This window comes from Equus quagga, chromosome 16, assembly GCF_021613505.1.
Source record: "Equus quagga isolate Etosha38 chromosome 16, UCLA_HA_Equagga_1.0, whole genome shotgun sequence".
Taxonomy (NCBI): Eukaryota; Metazoa; Chordata; class Mammalia; order Perissodactyla; family Equidae; genus Equus; species Equus quagga.
This window is the reverse complement of record NC_060282.1, coordinates 2,100,122-2,117,959: the sequence shown is the minus strand read 5'-3', so window position 1 is coordinate 2,117,959 and position 17,838 is coordinate 2,100,122. Positions and strand designations below refer to the sequence as shown.

At 60.6% G+C, this 17,838-nt stretch overlaps 1 protein-coding gene across 2 annotated transcripts; it reads right to left on the bottom strand.

Moving 5' to 3' along the window:
* Positions 1–5,317: 5,317 nt before the first annotated feature.
* JRK (Jrk helix-turn-helix protein) lies at positions 5,318–11,586 on the bottom strand. 2 transcript variants are annotated; one of them, XM_046642473.1, is made up of 2 exons: positions 11,557–11,586; positions 5,318–9,233 (listed from the first exon to the last, which is right to left on the bottom strand). In XM_046642473.1, the coding sequence occupies exon 2, from the start codon at positions 8,745–8,747 to the stop codon at positions 7,137–7,139; it is 1,611 nt and encodes a 536-aa protein (XP_046498429.1). In that variant the 5' UTR covers positions 8,748–9,233; positions 11,557–11,586; the 3' UTR covers positions 5,318–7,136. The 2 variants fall into 2 exon arrangements, with proteins under 2 accessions (XP_046498429.1, XP_046498431.1); XM_046642475.1 differs by lacking the exon at positions 11,557–11,586 and adding an exon at positions 10,285–10,389.
* Positions 11,587–17,838: the final 6,252 nt, after the last annotated feature.

Sequence of the window (17,838 nt, the reverse complement as noted above, 5' to 3'; positions counted from 1 at the left end):
GGTGGTGCCCACTGGCCATGCTGCTGGACCCCAGGCCCACCCTCTGCCCCACCCACCAGGGGCCGACCTCACCTTCCCTATCTCTGCTGACCTCCAGCTCGGGTCCACATCGGAACTGTCGGGATGATTGTAAGGCTGTGTGAGTGTGGGGGGCCCTTCTGTGCAGGCCCATCCTGGCCCAGACGCCCCCGGCCACAGAGGGGTGCCCGACAGAGCTCTTCTCCTTGGGGTGCAGGCTGGCTTCTGCTCCAGGACCACCACAGGCTCCAGCCCCTCCCCCTCCACAGTGTCTGGCTGCCCATCGGGGACGTCAGACCCAGCTTGGGACACATCTGCCAGTGGGCAAACACGCAGGCTAGCGGGAGGATCGCTGGGCCACTGGAGCCTCCGTCCCTGCAGGGTCCGATTCATTGGAGCAATCATCCAATAAACCCCAGGGCCAGGTGTGCAGGGGCAGCTAGGGGAGGGCAGTGCTTCACAGCCCACCCTGGAAGCCCTTGAGCCATCACAGGACAGGCCATATCCCTGGGGCAGCAGGTCAAGGGTCCCCTGACGCACACTCGCCTTCCACATCTGCTCCAACCCGACAGCACACGTGCCCCCACCCCACCCTGGGGTCCTGGCCTTCTTCAGGGCGAGACAGTCTGGGCACACAGGGACCAGGACACAGATGCAGATCCAGACAGCGCCCCCCGTCCCTGCCCTGCCCCTTCCTTTCCGTCCTGGCATCTGCTTCTCTCCAGCCCGAGCCAGGATCTCCAGCTCCCTGATCCCTGCTGGAGGCTAGCCCCCTGGAGAGGAAGTCTCTACTTCGTAGGACTCCCTTCTCCACTGAGGACCCTGCCTGTCCCCAAGGCGGCCTTGAGGGGGTCCCCTTGCTCAGCCTCATGCAGGGGTTCCCTGAGTGTCGCCCATCACAGCCGAGGCTCTGGGCCAGCTAGGGGTGGGGGCTGCCTCCACACACTCACCTCCTGGCTGGACTCACTTCCTCCCGGGCTGCGGGCCCCCTGCCTCTGTATGTCCCTTGGAACACATCACTAATTGCCTCAGCCTCCCCTCTGCAGCCACAGCTGCTGCTGCATCACTGCCCACAGCACCTCCCCACTGGCCTGGGGGCATGGAGCCCCTGGTCCCTCTCGCTGATGGGGACCTGCACTGACTTCAGGGGTCGCACCCTGGAAGGTCCTCTGCAGCCGCCCAGATGGTGTCCAATGGCCACTGTGCCCTTCCTGACTCCCACACTGTGAGCAGTGCTGGCCTCGGGGCCCCCAGAGCAGCCGATGAGCCCATGGCTGCACCGGGCTCTCCCAACCCAGCAAGCCCACAGCCAAACTGTCCAGGTGGATCTCCCGAAGATGGCTCCTGACACGGGGGTGAGGCCGAGTGTGGCATGACAGCTCCTCTGCTCTACTGGGGGCGGGTGCCATGTGAAGGGTGGGCCTTGGTGCAGTGACCCCGTGAGATGCGCTGTTCAGAACCTTGAGAGTGAAGGGGGCTACTGATGATTGTGCCCAGACAACAGACGCCCACTGGGACTGCCCCACTCAAAGTAGGACAGGGGTCCCCCAGCCCACAGAGCCCAGGCAGACCTGCAGAGCCAGACGCCAAGGCTGAGGAGAGTGGCTCCGGCTGCCGAGACCAGCCAAGCGGTGGGCAGGCCCCAACCTGACGGCTCTGGCCAGACGCAGCCACTCCTAGGACAGGGCCCAGTCCAGCTGGCCTCAGCCGAGTTGTCTGCTGACAAATTACAAGAGAATAGGCCACCGCCCCTTCGCTTCCTTCCATAAGCCCCCAGCCCGCCACCTGTCCCGACTGGAGGGGTTCTGGCCAGCCCAGGACTCCTCTTCTTAGTTCTGACAGAGGCTGAGGGCCAGAGTCCCAGGCCCCATAGCTCCTGTGGCAGAGCAGGCGCTGAGGCCACTGGTGGAGCCCAGGCTGCAGGCCCCACACATGGGTTTTCTCCCAGGGTGGGCAGCCTGGTGACCTCTGTGCTCCAGTGGCCAGCCCTGGTGGGTCACATCCACATGGGGGCCCTGCATCAACACGGTGGGAACACTGTGGCTGGCCCTGTGGTCAGAATCCCTGAGGCCCTGGCTCTCTCCTGACCAGGTCTCTTCTTGTCAGTAAGACTTGTCCCTAGGGCGCCAGAACATATCCAAAATCACGCCGAGATTCTGCTTCATTGCAGGTACTCATTCCTGGTGTCACCATCTGAGAGAGACATAGGTGTCGCCTGCTCCCTGGATGGAGCCACAGCAGCTCAGCAGGAGTCCCTCGAGTATGTCCCTTTGGGGAGAGGCCGCAGAAACCAGACAGACGCCAGAGCAGTGATGCAGGCAGCCCGGAGACCACCCCTGCACATCACCATGATTGCTCCCTGCTGGGCCCTGAGTGTCCCTTGCCTGTCCTGCTGGGAGGCCACCTTGTGCTGCCCCAGCTCTCTGCACACTCTTCCATCTGCCCACAAGGCCCTGCCAGACTTCCCAACAGAGTGACTCCTACTCGTCCTCCCAGCCCCAGCTGCAAACTCACCACCTCCACGAAGCCCTCCCACGACTCTGCACAGGCCTCTCCTGCAGCCACGATCCCTCTGCTCAGTGGCTTCAGGGCTACCCGTCCCTTGCTGCACTGAGGGCTGAGGCCTCATCCTGCTCACCTCTGTCCCACTAGGCAGGCAGCCCCCAGGAGCTGGGAGGCCTTGCTACAGGCCTGATACATGCCCCCACATCCACAACCACGGGACCTGAATGGAGCTGGGAAGGCTGCCCGTCCTCACTTCAGACACGTGGCACCGTCCTGCGCTCCCGCTGGCTCCCAAGTCCACGTTGGCTCAGGCAGGGTGACGCCGTCCCTGCTTCTCTGACGAGCATCTACCAGGGGCCCTAACTGCTTCCACTCTCAGCTGCGCGCACTCAGCAGCAGCTCCTCAGGGCCCGCCCCCTCTCCTGCCTCCCATGGCTTGCCAGGACTGAAGGGCTGGGATGCACAGCCTTGGCCCTTCCCAGGCTCGCAGAGCCTCGGGGACTGGTGGCCAGAGCTACAGCCCCATTCCGTGCCGCCTGCCCACTGAGGCTGGGCACTGGGCTTTATGAGATCTTTTTTCAATTGTAAGAACTGCTACCCTCACCCTTGCCTTCTGGAACATTTCTCCGTGCCAGCCCAGTGCAGGGCCCAGGGCTCCCAGAAAGGAAAAGCCCGTCCTGACCTCCCAGAGGGCCCCAGGCCAGATGGACAGTCAGGTGTGGATACCAAGGGTCCCAGGACAGAGGCGGCAGCATGCGCTGGGGTTAGGGAGGAGGCGAGTCCCTCTCCTGGGGTCCTGGAACACCACGGAGGGCCAGCACCACCCTGCCCATTAGATTGCCCCTCGCCTCTGAAGCTCCCTGCCAGGGGTCTCCTCAGGATCTGGGGGCCACAGCCTCTCAGCTTGCTCCACCTGCCTGACCACTCAGAAACTGCTGGGGCGGGGAGGGGCAAGGGGCGCAGTGCTCTGGTGGTATGGGGGCCAGCGTCTGCTGACCTGGGGTAAAGACGGGGTCCTCAGGGCCTGGATGCCCCCTGGGCCCCCCACAGGCAGAGGGGGAATGGAAAGTACACACTGTGATTGTGGGCGTCGGGGAAGGGCAGCTGCTCCAAGCCATCGCAGGAGAAGCGCTTCAGCGCCAACAGCCTGAGCAGGCCCTCTGAGGCGTGGCGACCGAGAGGGCCAAAGGTGAAACGAGTCAGTGTGCCTGAAGTCCTGCGCCACCTGAACCTCAGTGGCAAACGCGGTGTCCACAGAGGGGCTGGCGCTGGCTGTCCCTCCCAGGCCCCTCGGCCGGCTCCGAGCACCTGCTGGCAGCCAGAGGCAGCAGCTTCTGGAACTCAGCAGTGCCGCACAGGGCAGACGCCTCCCTCGGACGAGAGGTGACAAGCACAGTCTGAGCCTGCAGGCGGCCTGAGGATTCCATACTCAGGCGTCCAGTCGGGGGAATCAAACTGGGCCCTGTTCTTGCAGCTGGGGCTGCAGCAGGACCTCGGCTGTGGAGTAAAACAGCTCAGGGACTCTGCACACTCTGCCTTCCTGGGCCTCAGTCCCTCATCTGCACGACGGGGACCACATCACCCACCTCGGCAGCGGTCCTGGGGTGGGACAGGGACCCCAGGGCACAGCCACAACACCTTCTTGGGTCTTTCTGCTCCTCGTCTGCAGCTTCCTTTCACACTGAGTGTCTTCTAAAGCAGCATTTTAACTCATCAGCCACACTCAGGGATGGGGAGCTCCTGGCCAGAGGCTGCCTGTGCTGAGTCAGGGAGGCCCTGCCTCTCCCATCAGACTCTGGTCTCCCTTCCCTGGACCGCAGGGCTGCAGGCAACGCCCAGGAAACAATGTCCCTCATTCACTCAACAGGAAGCAGCTGCCACCTCCGGCCAGCCCAGCACCAGGGACAGCCCAACTGCTCACGCTGTGCGGAGGAGAGACCGGTTCCCACCCTGGCACTGCTGAGGACACCGTGTGGCCGTGGGCAGTTCCCTCCCAGCTCTAGGTCTGCAGAGTCGTTCTGGCCACCGAGAAGGGGGACGGTCGAGGTGGGCAGAGACCTAGGAGGGGGCCCGCCGAGTCCTGAACAGGGACGACTCTGGGTCCTGTACAGGTGCACTGGTGCTGCTGCCTGGGGAGGAGGGCGGGCACGCGGCGCGTGTCCCATGGCGGTTCCTTCCCCAGGTGACTGGACACAGGCGTGCACTTGAGGTCCTAAGTGCATGGGAGGAGCGGCCTTCTCACCGCACCCAGTGAGCACAGGGGTGGGAAGAGGCTCTGCGGGGGGTGGAGAAGCTGCCACGACACAGCACCGGTGACCCTGCCAGTGCAAGCTGCAGGGGGAGGGGCCCTGGGCTGGGCGCTCCCTGGGAATGGGGAGGCGTCCCCATGCTCTGCTCCAGGGAGCCCTGGGCTTCCTGAGGGGCCTCAGCAGCCCTGGAGAGGGAGGGGGTGAGGTCCCACCCGGCTCTGATTTCCCCTCCAGCCCCTTGGGGCTCCACCTAAGATTCTTTGGGCAAAAAGATTTTGAGGCTAAAGCATTCTGGCCACTTGAGCATCTCAGAAACCGGATGTAAGCGAAGAGCAGAGCACCTGGGGACGGACGCTAGGGGGATGGACCCTCCCGGGCAGCCGGGTCTCTGCGAGCACTCGCAGCTCACTTACACAACAACTCCCACTCCGCCCAGATCGCCATGTGAGGAGGAGGCCGTGCTGGCTCCTTAGGGGAGATGGAGGCGAGAAGGGCTGAGTTCTGTTCCGCCAAGAACCTCCCGAGGAGCACAGACACCCCTCAGCTGGCCGTGGACAAGTGTTTATTGATCAGCCACAACATAGCCAGGACAGGGGCAGGTCGTGAGGTCACGACAAGCGTCCAGCCTGGGGTCTAGAGTCTGATCAGAACAAACGGTCCACAGGGGACCTAGGAGAGCCAGCCAGGAACCCTTCCCCTGGCTCCCTCCACCCAGCAAAGTCCTACTGCTCGAAAACTGCTAGGGTGGGCTCAGGGGCTGACCGTGGGGGGCAGCTCCTCAGCACGTCCATCCGCCACTCCATGCTGCCACCACCGAGGGCAGCCTCTCCCACGACTCTGACATCTAACTCCCTGTGACACCTCAAGCAGCTGCAATTCAACAGCAGGGGGACATGAGTCCCGAAGTGGCACAGAAGTACACAGTGCACAGATGTCACCCAGACAGTGAAGGAGACAAGACTTATAAACCGGCCCGTGCCTCCTCCACCGTCTGCACACATTCACTGGAAGCAGGAACACAGGCGCTCCACGGCACAGTGCCACGGCAGCCGTGGCCAGCACCCCAGTGTGTGGAAAGATGGAGAAAGACAAGAGAACCGGGCTGCAAACCAAACCCGAGTGCCCTCGGCTCTCTTGGGAACAAAGGTCTCTTGGCAGAATAACAGCGAACAGAATAAAACAATAGGCCCAATCAGCTGCCGAGACGTGAACTCAAGAAGGGGGTGGAATTCAAGGGTAAGGCGGTGAAAAGAACACAGAAAAATACACCCAACTCAGGTACGTTCGAGGAGGGTGACCACGACAACAGGGCCTCCTGTGGTCACGGCTCCAGGCGGGTGAGGAAGCATCGTGTCTTCCTAGGACCGGCCTTTGCAAACCCACCAGGATAGCCAGCTTGTCCCTGTGAGTAAGCCGTAAACAGCTGCAAATGAAAGTCCAAATCCTGCTAGAACTCTGGCAGCTTACTTCGCCATTTCTGTTGGGCACATGCATACCTAAGACTGATTTCCAAATGCCTGATCAAGATTTGTTTGTGTAAACGCCGTAAACGTGAAATTCCGGGGAATGTGGTAGAGCGGACCATACACTGGACTCTGAGCCACGACTAGGGAAATACCGGCAGTGCCTGGGGCCCTCCATCAGGGCGACCCACTTTACGGGAAGCGACTCTATCACGTCAGGCCAGCAGGCGGCCCACCACACCCTGGGGTGTGAGCCCCGAGAGGCGGATCTGCTGGCAATGTGGAGGAACTTCCAGGAGAGACTTGTGCTGCTAAGTGAGACCACATCTGAGGTGGGGACATGTGAACAGGAGATGACAGGTTGCCTGTAAAGCCAGGAGCAGGGGACTACACTGACTCGAGATCATAAAGTGAGTCCTGGCCCTTGTCCGCTAGGACTATGTAACACACACATGGACGCCAGCCCAGCAGACCGAGCCCCGAGTGGGGGGAGAGGCGGCCCTGGGAAACGCTAGCCCTGTCAAGTGGTGGCATGTACTGCCATCACATCAATTGGCCTGAGGGTCAGCTTTTCTCCTTGTCTCCTCTAGGACAGATAGACGGACAGACATCTCCACCCTTGGACACAGCAAGGCTCAGCCAGTGAACACTGCCCAACCTGGCGCTGGGATCCAGCCATAGGAGGCTCTGGTATGTTTTTTAGGTTTGGGTGGGCCCTTCCAGAACATCTCCTCCCATTCACCAGACAGGCCAGGTATCACTGTGACACCTGGGTTAACTGCAATGTGGGGGATGGGGCTGTCCCGAGTAAGGAGACCGCCCAGGGCAACGCCCACCTTCGTGGGGAAGCTCCCGCTCGCGCGGGCCCTGCAGCACACTGCGCCGTGGAGGGTGCCGGCGGTCAGTTCTTGCCCGCCGTGGAGGAGCAGGCCATGTCCTGGGGGACCTCGAGCTTGACCATGGCACCAGGGGCTGGCGGTCGCCGCTTCTCCTGGCGCTGCCGCACAAAGACGGAGCGCAGCGCACGCAGCTGCCCGGCCTCCTGCGCCGTGAAACAGGGCTGCCTCTCCGCAAAGCGCACGAGCGCGTCAAAGGACACGGCCGCCTGCTCCCAGGCCGCCTCCTCGCCCTCCTCCTCGGCCTGCTCCGGACTCCCCACGGCCAGAGCTGGGCCTGCAACAGCGGGCCGCCCCTCTCCAGCCACCTGTGCAGACCCGCCCCGAGCGGCGGCTGCACCCCGGGGAAGCCTGCTGCCTGGCTCCAGGACGTGGGCAAAGGTCTGGGCATGAGGCTTAGTTCTGAGGCGCTCGGGCTCTTCCTCAGAAGACGAGCCTTCGGCCAGTGTCCCTGCAGGCCACAGCTTCCCCCAGGCGCGGCCAAATACGTCGCTGGGCACGGCGTTCCAGGCACAGGCCACGTTGACAATGGCGTCATTCACGTTGTAACGGGGCTGGAAGCCCTGAAGCGTGAGTGGGGGATTGATGAAATGCCTCATGAAATCCCTCCGAATGCCCTGGTCCATGGGTTGGATCAAGGAGGTCACGCCGGCGGGCAGGAAGATGGTGAAGATGTTATCGGAAACCAACTCGGACTCCTGCGGGTGGGCCCGGGAGCTGTCCAGCAGGAGGATGGCTTTGCTGTCTTCGGGCAAGCCCAGGGTCCTGAAGTGCTCTTTCACCGAGGGCACAAAGATGTGACGGAACCAATCGGAAAAAATCTCCCTGTCCACCCATGCGTTCCCCTGGGCCTTGTACGCCACAGGCAGGTGCTGGATGCCTCGGAAAGCCCTGGGGCCGCTGCCCTTCCCGATCACCAGGGGCTTGATCTTATGGGAGCCCGTGGCATTGGCACACATAAGGACAGTCAGCCTGTCCTTGTTCTGCTTGGTGCTGGGTGCAGCCCCGCCTTCCAAGGTGGGGTTTGGCAAGCACCGCCAGAAAAGGCCGGTCTCGTCTGCGTTGTAGACCTGCTCAGGGGACAGGCCGTGCTCAGCAGTTAAGCTCCGGAAAAACCCACAGAACTGCTCAGCCGCTTGGTGGTCAGCCATCTGCTTTTCGCTGGACGCGTCCAGCTTTTTAATGCCGTGTCTGGCCTTAAAACGCCAAAGCCACCCGCCAGAAAACACGCAGGGCTCGGTTAACTGCATTTGCTCGTAGAAGTCCTTGGCCTTCTCAATGAGCATGGGACCGGAGACGGGCACGCCCTCAGCGCGCTTCACCAGGAACCACTCGTACAGGACGCGGTCGAGGTGCTCCAGCTTGGGCGTGTGCAGGGTGCGCCGGTGCTCCAGGGCCTTGTTGGAGTCGGAGTTGGCGAAGAAGCGGAGCAGCTGGGCCTTGTGGGCCTTGATGTCATACAGAGTGGACATGCCCACGTTGTACTCCTGCATCAGCGCCTTCCTGCTCTCCCCCTTCTCCAGGCGCGTGCAGATGTCGATCTTCTCCTTCAGGGTCAGCACCACCCTCTTGCGCTTCTCCCCGGGGCTCCTCCCGGCAGCCTGCTTGGAGGCCATGTGCAGGGTGGCTTGTCCCGGTGGCCGGGGGAAACGCACCCGGGCAGATCCTGGTGGCCTTGCTGCCTCTCCTCCTTTCCTCTCAGTCCTTCTCCCCGCTCAGTTTCTCTCTCCACTCTTCTTCGATTCGTTCTGCTGATATCCTGGGCCACCAGGAGCCACAGTTCCTCCTCTGTTCCCCTCTCTAGTTCCAGCAACCTCTTGCCTCAGCTGTCCCTCGTCTTCCAGGCTTCTAGTAACGTGGCAGCTCCTGGTCCTCTCTGCAGGGGAGGCGACCAGTGTCACACTACCCCTGGACTCCCCCACACTATTGGAACCTCTGGCCTTCTCTGCAGGGACAGTGACAGCTTCTCCCCTCAGACACAGACCAGAGAGCAGAGGGACGTGGGGAGCTGGTTTCAGGTCAGCTGAGGTCTTCCTGTCTGAGCTGTGGGCTCCTCTCTGCTGGGTGCACAGTGCTGTCTCACACGCATGGTGCTTCAGGGGCTGGAAAGCAGGAGGGAAGGAAGAAAACCATTACAGCACGCGCCCAGGCCACTCGTAAGCAGGGCCTCCCGCCTGGGACACACCAGGGAGCTGCAGCTGAAACAAGTGTTGTAGAGACAACCAACATGTGAGCTGGCCAGCAAGCAATGTGGTGTCTGGGGGGCTGCACAGCTCTCAGCCCCGCCCCTGACATGCTGGACACACCAGCTCTTCCGAGCTTCCACCAAGTGACCTGAGTCACTTGCTATGGCTCCAAATTAAAAGTGGCTCTTGCAGGAGCAACCTGGCCTTCCTGGGGAAAACACTAAGGAAGAAGCCACTGAACAAAGCCAGGAAGTCGCAGGCACTGGGCAACCAAAGAGCCACTTCTCTGACCTAACCAGCTTCACAAACCCCTTGTTCCTTCTAAAACAGCCAAGGAAAGGGATGAAGGTGCTGCGGGGAGCAGGAATTCCTCAAAATCTTCCAGGGCTGGGGAGCCTACAAGCCCCTTCTGGAACAAGGCTCCTCAAACTCCACCTGGGGTGGGTCTCCTCAAAGCCCCCTTAAACAGCAGTCCCCAAACAGCTTCCAGAAAACTAAGCCTGGACGGGCAGCAGGCTCCTCCCAGAGCTGGGAGGGGCTGTCAGTCTCCCAACAACCAACTAGCCCCCACAGACACACTCAGACTTCTAGGATGTCTCTGGACACACACACTCACTCACACTTGCTCCCATGTGCACTCTCCCAAGTGAGTGTGCACACAACACTCACACCCACCCTCACGTGCATGCACACACTCAGCGGACACAGTAAAAGGGCCAGACCAGAGCAGGGGCTTCCTAAGTACTCATTAGTCTAGAATGCTCTATGAACAAATCACTAATTCATGCTGGAAACAAGAACATGAGAATTGTCTCATGGCCCCGCTGAGAGCAGGGCATTCTTGCTGAATCAGCTTTGTAACTTTTAAGTAATAAACTCTGTGTTTAAGTTTACAGAGACACCTTTGGTTACAGTTAGTAAGATCATACAAAGGAAAGCGACTTCACACAAGCCCCGCAGGTCTCACCCAATGTGTCTCTCTCAGTGTTTCCAGTATGTTCTCATCCTTCCTCTGGGGAAAGATCAGGGCCACTGTGGTTCCTTCCGGTGAACAAGTCCATCCTTTGATAACAACCTCCCCAAAATGTCCATCTCCCCCTGTGCCATGGGCAGACCTACAGGGCACAGTGGATGCATCCTTGCTGGCGGGGGCAGCCAGCAAGAATCACAGACCCGCGCGCTTCGCCTGCTAAGACACAGACGTCCTCTGGCCTGGGAGGTGTGAGGAGCTGCTGCCCTGCTCAGCACTGTTTGCTATGACAATCCTGTCTCCCCCCTCACAGCCAGCTGCGCCCCCTCCCTCCCTTCAGGACTGGGCCTGAGCCCTCTCTCTCCTCTCTCACCCGGGAAGGACTGCAGACCACCCAACCAACATCCACACCACCCCACTGAACCCATCACTGCCTGTGCCCATCACGGCCTACACCGCCAAAGGTCCGCAGCACTCACGGATGCGCTTCCAGCAGGGCCTTCCCACCTCACCCGCCTCCCAGATCCTTACTGTGGCTACTTCTTCCAACTTCCTGCAACTGGTGAGACCACAGGACTACTCCTACGTGGAGCATTAAAAAGTAGCCCTTTGAGACCACAACTCAATAGAAATGAAAAGTTTATTGAAATGTAGCAAGAGTCCCAAAGACAAATTCCAGGCATGTCACGGGCCAGCGCTGGGCGTCCTTTTGCTCTCTCGGGTCAGTCTCGGGTCAGCTTTAGGGTCCCTATTTTCACCCCATTTACCGGGACTATCAGGGAGAAAGGCCGAGAAACAAGTCTTTTGGAGACCGAGGAGCAGAGGGATTAAGTCTCGACAGCAAGAGGACGGGGGTCCTTGAGTAGGGACGACACGCCGGGGCGTGCCGCTGCGGGGAGAGCCCGCGAGGGCGCTCCCGGGTGGGGGGGCCCGCACAGACGCGTCCTCCGCGGGGCCCGCGCCGCGCCGAGGGAATGCCGCCCCGGGAGAGGCCCGTCCGGAAAGCGCGTCCGCCCGGCCGGGTCTGGCGGAGTGGGGGCGCACGCCGGGGGGCGGGGGCCAATGCAGAGGGAAAACCACGCCGAGGTTCGCTCCGGCTCCCCGGGGGCCGCGTCCTGCTGTCCGCAGAGCCCAGGGGTCCCTGCGGGCTTGCGGCGCGGGACGACGCGCGACCTCGGGGCGCCCTGGCGGGCCGGGCGGGATGTGGGCCGGGGAGGCCGCCCGCCGCCGCGGGCAGCAAGGACCGCCCTGCGCTCGGGCTCCACTCACCTGCGAGCCGCCACCGCCGCCGGAAGCGCGCCCGCTCCGCCCTCCGCCGGTCCGCGCCTCTCCGCCTTCCCCAGCCACTTCCGGGACGCTCTAGGCGGCCGGAGGACTCGCTTCTCGGTGGCGCTACGGGAGGCGCTGGGCCCCGGGGCGGGAGATCCTCGCGGGGATGGCCGGGGCCGGGGGGCGGTCTGCGCCTCGACGTGGTCGTCTGCAGGGTGGGAGTCTCGGGTTTTGCGATGAGTGGAACCCTGGGAAGGAGTGGGGGCTCTGGGAGTCCTGGGCGCGGCTGGGCGGGAGGCCGACTGGGCTTTGTGCCCCCGACAGGACCCCCTTCCAGGTGGGGGTTCCCGACGGGGGACGGGCAGTGACTTAGACCCTTCCCGTGGCGAAAGCCAGTGGCCAAGGCTGTTTTCTTCCTGCCCGTCCTGCTGCTTCGCTGGCGCCTCCTCCATCCCTAGTTGAGACGACCTGGACGATGAGATGCAGCGCTTCTGAGCTGGTGAGACCTGGGCTTGAGTTGATGCTGTAATGAGTCGAGACTTTGGGGGACCCTGGGATGGGTGAATGTATTTTGCTTGTGTGACGAATATGAATCTTTGGGGACCAGAGGACAGACTGTGGTGGACTGAATAATGCTCTGCCCAAGGATGTCCACACCCTAAACCCAGAATGTGTGAATACACAACAAAGGGACTTTGCAGGTGCGATTGAGATTCTTGAGATGGAAGATGATCCTGGTGGGCCCGCTGTCATCACAGGGTCCTCATAAGAGGGAAGAAGGAGTATCAGGGTCAGAGAAGACAATGCGATGATGGGAGCAGCGGGAGAAAAGGAGAGATGACAACAGACACGGGTTAGAGCGTGTGCTTTGTAGGTGAGGGGAGGGCCGCAAGCCAAGTAGAGCAGGAGCCTCTAGAAGCTGGAAAAGGCGAGGACACAGATTCTCTCCTGGAGCCTCCAGAAGGAACCAGCCCTGCTGACACCTTGGTTTTAGCTCCATAAGACTCGTTTCAGACTTCTGCCCTCCAGAACTGTAAGCTAATAAATGTGTGCTGTTTTCAGCCCCCACGTTCATGGTCATTTGTTACAGCAGCAACTAAGATAAATTTCCATAGTTCTCTCCTCCTTCTTTCACTTTCTTCCCTTGGCTCCCAGGACCCCTCCCCCCAGCCGCCCCGCCCCACCTCGGTCCTCCTTACTCACCCTCCCCTGCTGATTCCTAATGGCCAGGTTCACTCCTTGGCTCCCTGCTCTCCTCCAGTCTGATGGCTTTACATACCAGCAAAGACGGAGAATTTCCGAATTCATGTCTCCTCCCAGGACCCTTCCCACGACCTCTGGACTCCTATGCCCTACCCAGCATCCCCATGTAGCCTTCTACCAGCTACCCCAAAACCAGCATTTCCAAACCTGAGCTGCTGATCCTCCTGCCCAGCCTTGCTCTGTCTACACACTCCCCATCCCAGTGAGTGGCAACTGCGCCTTTCCGTTCACTCAGGCCAAAACCTCAGAGTCATCCTTACACCCCACACCCAGTGGACCACGAGCTCTGCCTGGCTCTGCCCTCCACATCCATGCAACCTCTGACCTCTTCTCACTCCTGCCAGTTCTCTCCGCCTGGCCCAAGCCCCCTGATGTTGCAGTTGCTCCCTCCCTGGTCTTCACTTCTGCCCCTGCCCCTCTGATCAGCCATCTGCCACTGCATGGCAAAGCACCCCGAAACTTCATGGCTTGGAACAGCAACCGTTTTATGGTACACGTACTGTGGGCCAGCGATTTGGGCATGCTCGAGTCAGGTGTTTTTGACAGAGGAGGAAACGGGGCACCAAGCACAGCATGCATGGATGGGACTGGAACCCAGGACTCCTGGACTGGCGGTCCCTTAGAATGGTCTCCTGGGACAGCAAGGTGGCACCAGGAGGCTGGCTCCATCCCTGTGTATGACACTCTGCTGCCACCTCGTGGACACGGGATCATGTGCACACACCCCACCACCCCCCACCCCGGGCACCTTCGTGGTGCTGACAGGGGCCTGGGGCTCAGCAGGGAACTGCGGTTCAACCCCAAGATGCATGGGGCTTCCCAGATGCTCCCACCATCACTCTGGGACCCTCAGGCCTCATCTCAAAGACTGAGTCCACTCTGGCAGAAAGGAAGGGGTCAGAAAAAGAAGAAAAGGAAGAACATCCACTGGTGTCTCCTAGGGCCTGGCATTGAGGGCTCCCCTCCCCCCAATGCACAAGGTTGAGCCCCCAGACCACGCCTGGAGCACCACAACAGCCCCCTTCCCGACTGGTGTCCCCATCCCCCTGCACAGCCGGAGTGGTCTTTGAGAGGGTCAGTCTGAGCAGATCCCTGCCCTGCCCTACCCCTGGTTTCCCAGGGCACTCCATGGCAGGGTCCTCATTAGGCCAGCAGGCCACACCAGGTCTGGCTCTCACCGTCTTGCTCCAAGCCCATTGGAGTTCCTTCTGTGCACATTGTCCCTCTACCTGCAGCCCTTCACCTGGAGGTGGCGCTGGACCCAGCAGAGCCCCTCACCCAGGTCCTGGGGGCCTGAGGTGGGGCGACATCACCATCCAGCCCCCAGAGGGAAGGTCTTGGGGTGGTGAGTCTCTCACAGCAAAGAGGGGTCTTTGGCTTCCAGGCTGATGGTACCTGTGAAGCCCACGCCGGGCTGGCAGAGAGAGGACCGCCTGAGGCGGGCTGGGGTCTCCTGGGCATGCTGACTTCACTTCAGGAGGGAGGAGCATGGGGAGAGGGGGACAGCTCCGAAAGACGCCAGAGGGGGAAGGGCCCAGCAAGGGGCTGAGGCTGGGAGGCAGGGGTCTGAGGAGGGTGTGGGCCCATCGCCTTGGTGCTGGGGCCAGAGGGGAGCAGGTTTAGGGCAGAGCCACTGATGGTCCATAGGATGCCTCTATGAGAACCAGGAAGAAGTGCCTCCCATGGGACGCAGGGCCCTTGGGGACTTAGAGACAGGCTGGCGCCCAGGACGGGCGGGGCCTGTGGGAGCTCAGCCATGGTGGACCAGGGTGGGACGCGGACTCCCAGGGCCCTCATGGGACTCAGTTTCCTCAAGACACAGCTTGCAAGACATGGCCTTAATTTTGAGAACCCAAAATGGAGGGTCTGGCACCGAGGATGCTCTCCCCCATCTATCAGTGGCCTGGCAGTGCACAGATGACCCTCTGGATCTCTGACTGGACTCTCCTAAAGGAAAAGACACAAAAGTGGAAGGTGAAATCAGTTGTGGTTTTCCAATTAATGCACCATCTTTATTTTTTAAAGTGAACTCTGCATAAAATAAAGAACTAATCCAAAAATGATGTCTCTTCCAGTGTGGGACTGTGTGGCAGCCCCAGGAGATCATGGTCCTCTGTTAGCAAGGACCCCCTGTGAGGTACGGGTCTGCCTCCAGCCGCCTTGCTGCCCCCAGGGCCTGGCCCCACTGCTGGTCCTTCCAGCCCCAGCTTCACACCCTGCCAAGAGTGGGGAAACTCCTGGGCCATGTGAACAGGCAGGCTCTCCAGGGAACCCAACTGGTTTGGGGCCTCAGGGGTTGGACAGGTAGCTAGGTCAAGAGAGAACAAGAAAATCTGGAGTTCAAGAGGTGACCGCAGAGCAGAGGAAAGGAAGAAGGCTAAGGCTGAGTCACGTCAAAGCTACGCCCAGACCCCGTCCACTGCATGGAGTGACAGCAGGGACTCCTGCCCCTTTGTGACAGACTTTCCCAGAAAGTGGGACCACCAGAGGATCCAGGCTCAGGGGCTGTATTCAGTGTGCTCAAAGCATGAGTGACAGGAGATGAGGCTCAGCATGTGACCAGGGTCAGAACTCAATGTGTATCCAGGGTCAGGGCTCAGTGTGTGACCTGGATCAGGACTCAGAAGGTGACCAAGGTCAGGGCTCAGAGTGTGACCAGGGTCAGGGCTCAGAGTGTGAGCAGGGTCAGGGCTCAGAGTGTGACCAGGATCAGAGCTTATTTGGTGACAGGGTCAAAGCTCACACTGTGACCCTAGTGAGGGCTCCCTTTTGGGCTGAGGTCAGAGCTCAGCCTCTGGCCAGGACGGGCTTCGCACCTGTCTCTCAGGGCGTCCTGGCCGTGGTCTTTAAGATCTGAACTGTGGCCATTAGGCCATTTGTCTCAGTCTGCTCTGGCTGCCATAACAAAACCCCACAGACCGAGTGACGTAAACAGCAGAAACATCTCTCTTGCCCTCTGGGGCAGGAAGTCTGAGACCAGGCTGCCAGGATGGTCGGGCTCCGGGCTGGACTCGCTTCCCAGTCGCAGATGGCCCTTTCTCGCTGGGTCTTCACGTGGCCGAGAGCAGCTCTGGAGTCTCTTCTTTGAGGACACTGATCCCCTCATGGGGGCCCACCCTCACAACCTCATCTAACCCCAGTCATCCCCCTCCAAACACCCTCACGTTGGGGTCAGTGCTTCAAATTATGAACTGTGGGGGGGACACGATTCAGGCCATAGCATTCCGTGCCTGGCCTTCAAATTCCTGTCCTGCTCACACGCAAACACATTCCATCCCAACAGCCCAAAGTCTTAACTCACTCCCGCGTCAGCTCTAACGTCTAAAGCCCGGTCCCATCTGAGCGTCACGTGGCTCCGACCGGCGGAGTGCAGGTGTGACTCATCCTGTGGCAGAATTCCTCTTCAGCCACAAACCTGTGAAACCAGACAAGTTATGTGCGTCCAAAATACAAAGGTGGGAGGGACAGGCCCAGGAGAGACATCCTCGTGCCAAAAGGGAGAAATCAGAAGGAAGAAAGGGGTGGCTGGTCTCAAGCCAGCCCAGCGAGGCAGAGTCCGTGAGACCCGGAGGCTCAAGAGCAATCTTGCTGGTTTAATCCCCTGCCCTCCAGACCCACCGGGCTGGCAGCGTCATCCCCACGGCTCTGCGCGGGGCCCACGGTTCTGCCTGACACCCGGCCGGGTGGCTCTCTGTCATCGGAGGCGTCCTGTGCTCCACAGGATGATGAGCACATTCTGGCCTGTACCCACTGAAAGCCGGGAGCAACCCCATGCTGGGATGCTGAAAATGTCTTCAGGCATCTCCAAAGGTCCCCTGTGGCACAGAAGCATCCCCGTTTGAGAACCACTGCCTTAGAGTAATCACTTCATATCAAATCAGATCAACAAACACTTATGCGCCTGTCAATATTTGAGGAATGAATGTTCCAGGCTGGTGCTAGGTGCTGGGTGCCTTGAATAAAAAGACAGATAAGAAAGGCTCCGGTCCAGAGAGCCTCCAGTCCCAGCGAGCTGGGTGTGGGGGACAGACAGGCAGGAGGCCACCCACAGAAACGGTGAGGTCACAGACACTTTACTTACTGTTTGAGGCACCTGAGCTTTTGGAACTGTGGGCTGGAGGGGGTCTTCAGAGAGAAAGTTCCAGGTGGGCAGAGTGGGTAAGGAAGGCGCATTGGCAGAGGGGCCACACTCACCTCTGTGTGACCTTGAGCAAGTTCCTGCCCCTCTCTGGGCCCCAGGCTCCTCACCTCCTACAGAGAGACAATCTCCATGGGAAGAGCCCAACCTGGAGGGTGCCAAGGGGTTGGCAGAGGAGACCCCAGAGGTGCTGTGAGACGCAGGGAGACCCCTGGCCCACATGGCGCATCATCTTGTTCCAGGGCTCAAGGTGAGAAGATGGGAGCCATTCCCCCACTGGAGGGATTACCTGCCCCTTGGCCTTGCCCCGCTGCCCAGGTACCCTCACCACCCCTGACATCCCCAGGGCCCTTTTCCAGGTGGAAATCAAGGATCAGGGAGTAAGATGCAGGTCAGAGATGCCATCCACAGGGCCAGAAGGGCATTGGGAAATAAAAGGAACTCTTCCCCCCAAGTGGGAGGGGCGTGTGGTCCCTCAGACACACTTGGGCCAGCAGGCAGCGGGCATGGCCAGGCACCCCAAGGGGTCCCGGGGAGACTGTTTTCCAAAGGGAGGATCAGGTCGAGAGGGTCATCAGAGACCTCTAATGGCCCCAGGCTACCAGCAGCTGGAAGCCACTGGCCCCCTGGGCTTCGGGGGATGAGAGAAAGAAGAGCTGCAGAGGCTGGCCAGAGTTGGCACAACAGGAGAAGGCTGGCCAGCAGGGACACAGCCACTGCCACCATGGTCCAGCAGTCAGGGTGGCCAGAAGAGATGGCCTGACCTCTGAACCTCCCACCCTCAGGTCTCTGGATGATGGAAGCCCTTTTGGAATCCTTGTGGGATCCCAGGGCACAAAGCAGGCTGGAGAGTGGCTGGGGTCCAGACAGAGAATGTCCAC

Bases quoted from the DNA above. Each gene is read 5' to 3' on its own strand.
- JRK (XM_046642473.1), bottom strand. From the start codon at position 8,747: ATGGCCTCCAAGCAGGCTGCCGGGAGGAGCCCCGGGGAGAAGCGCAAG.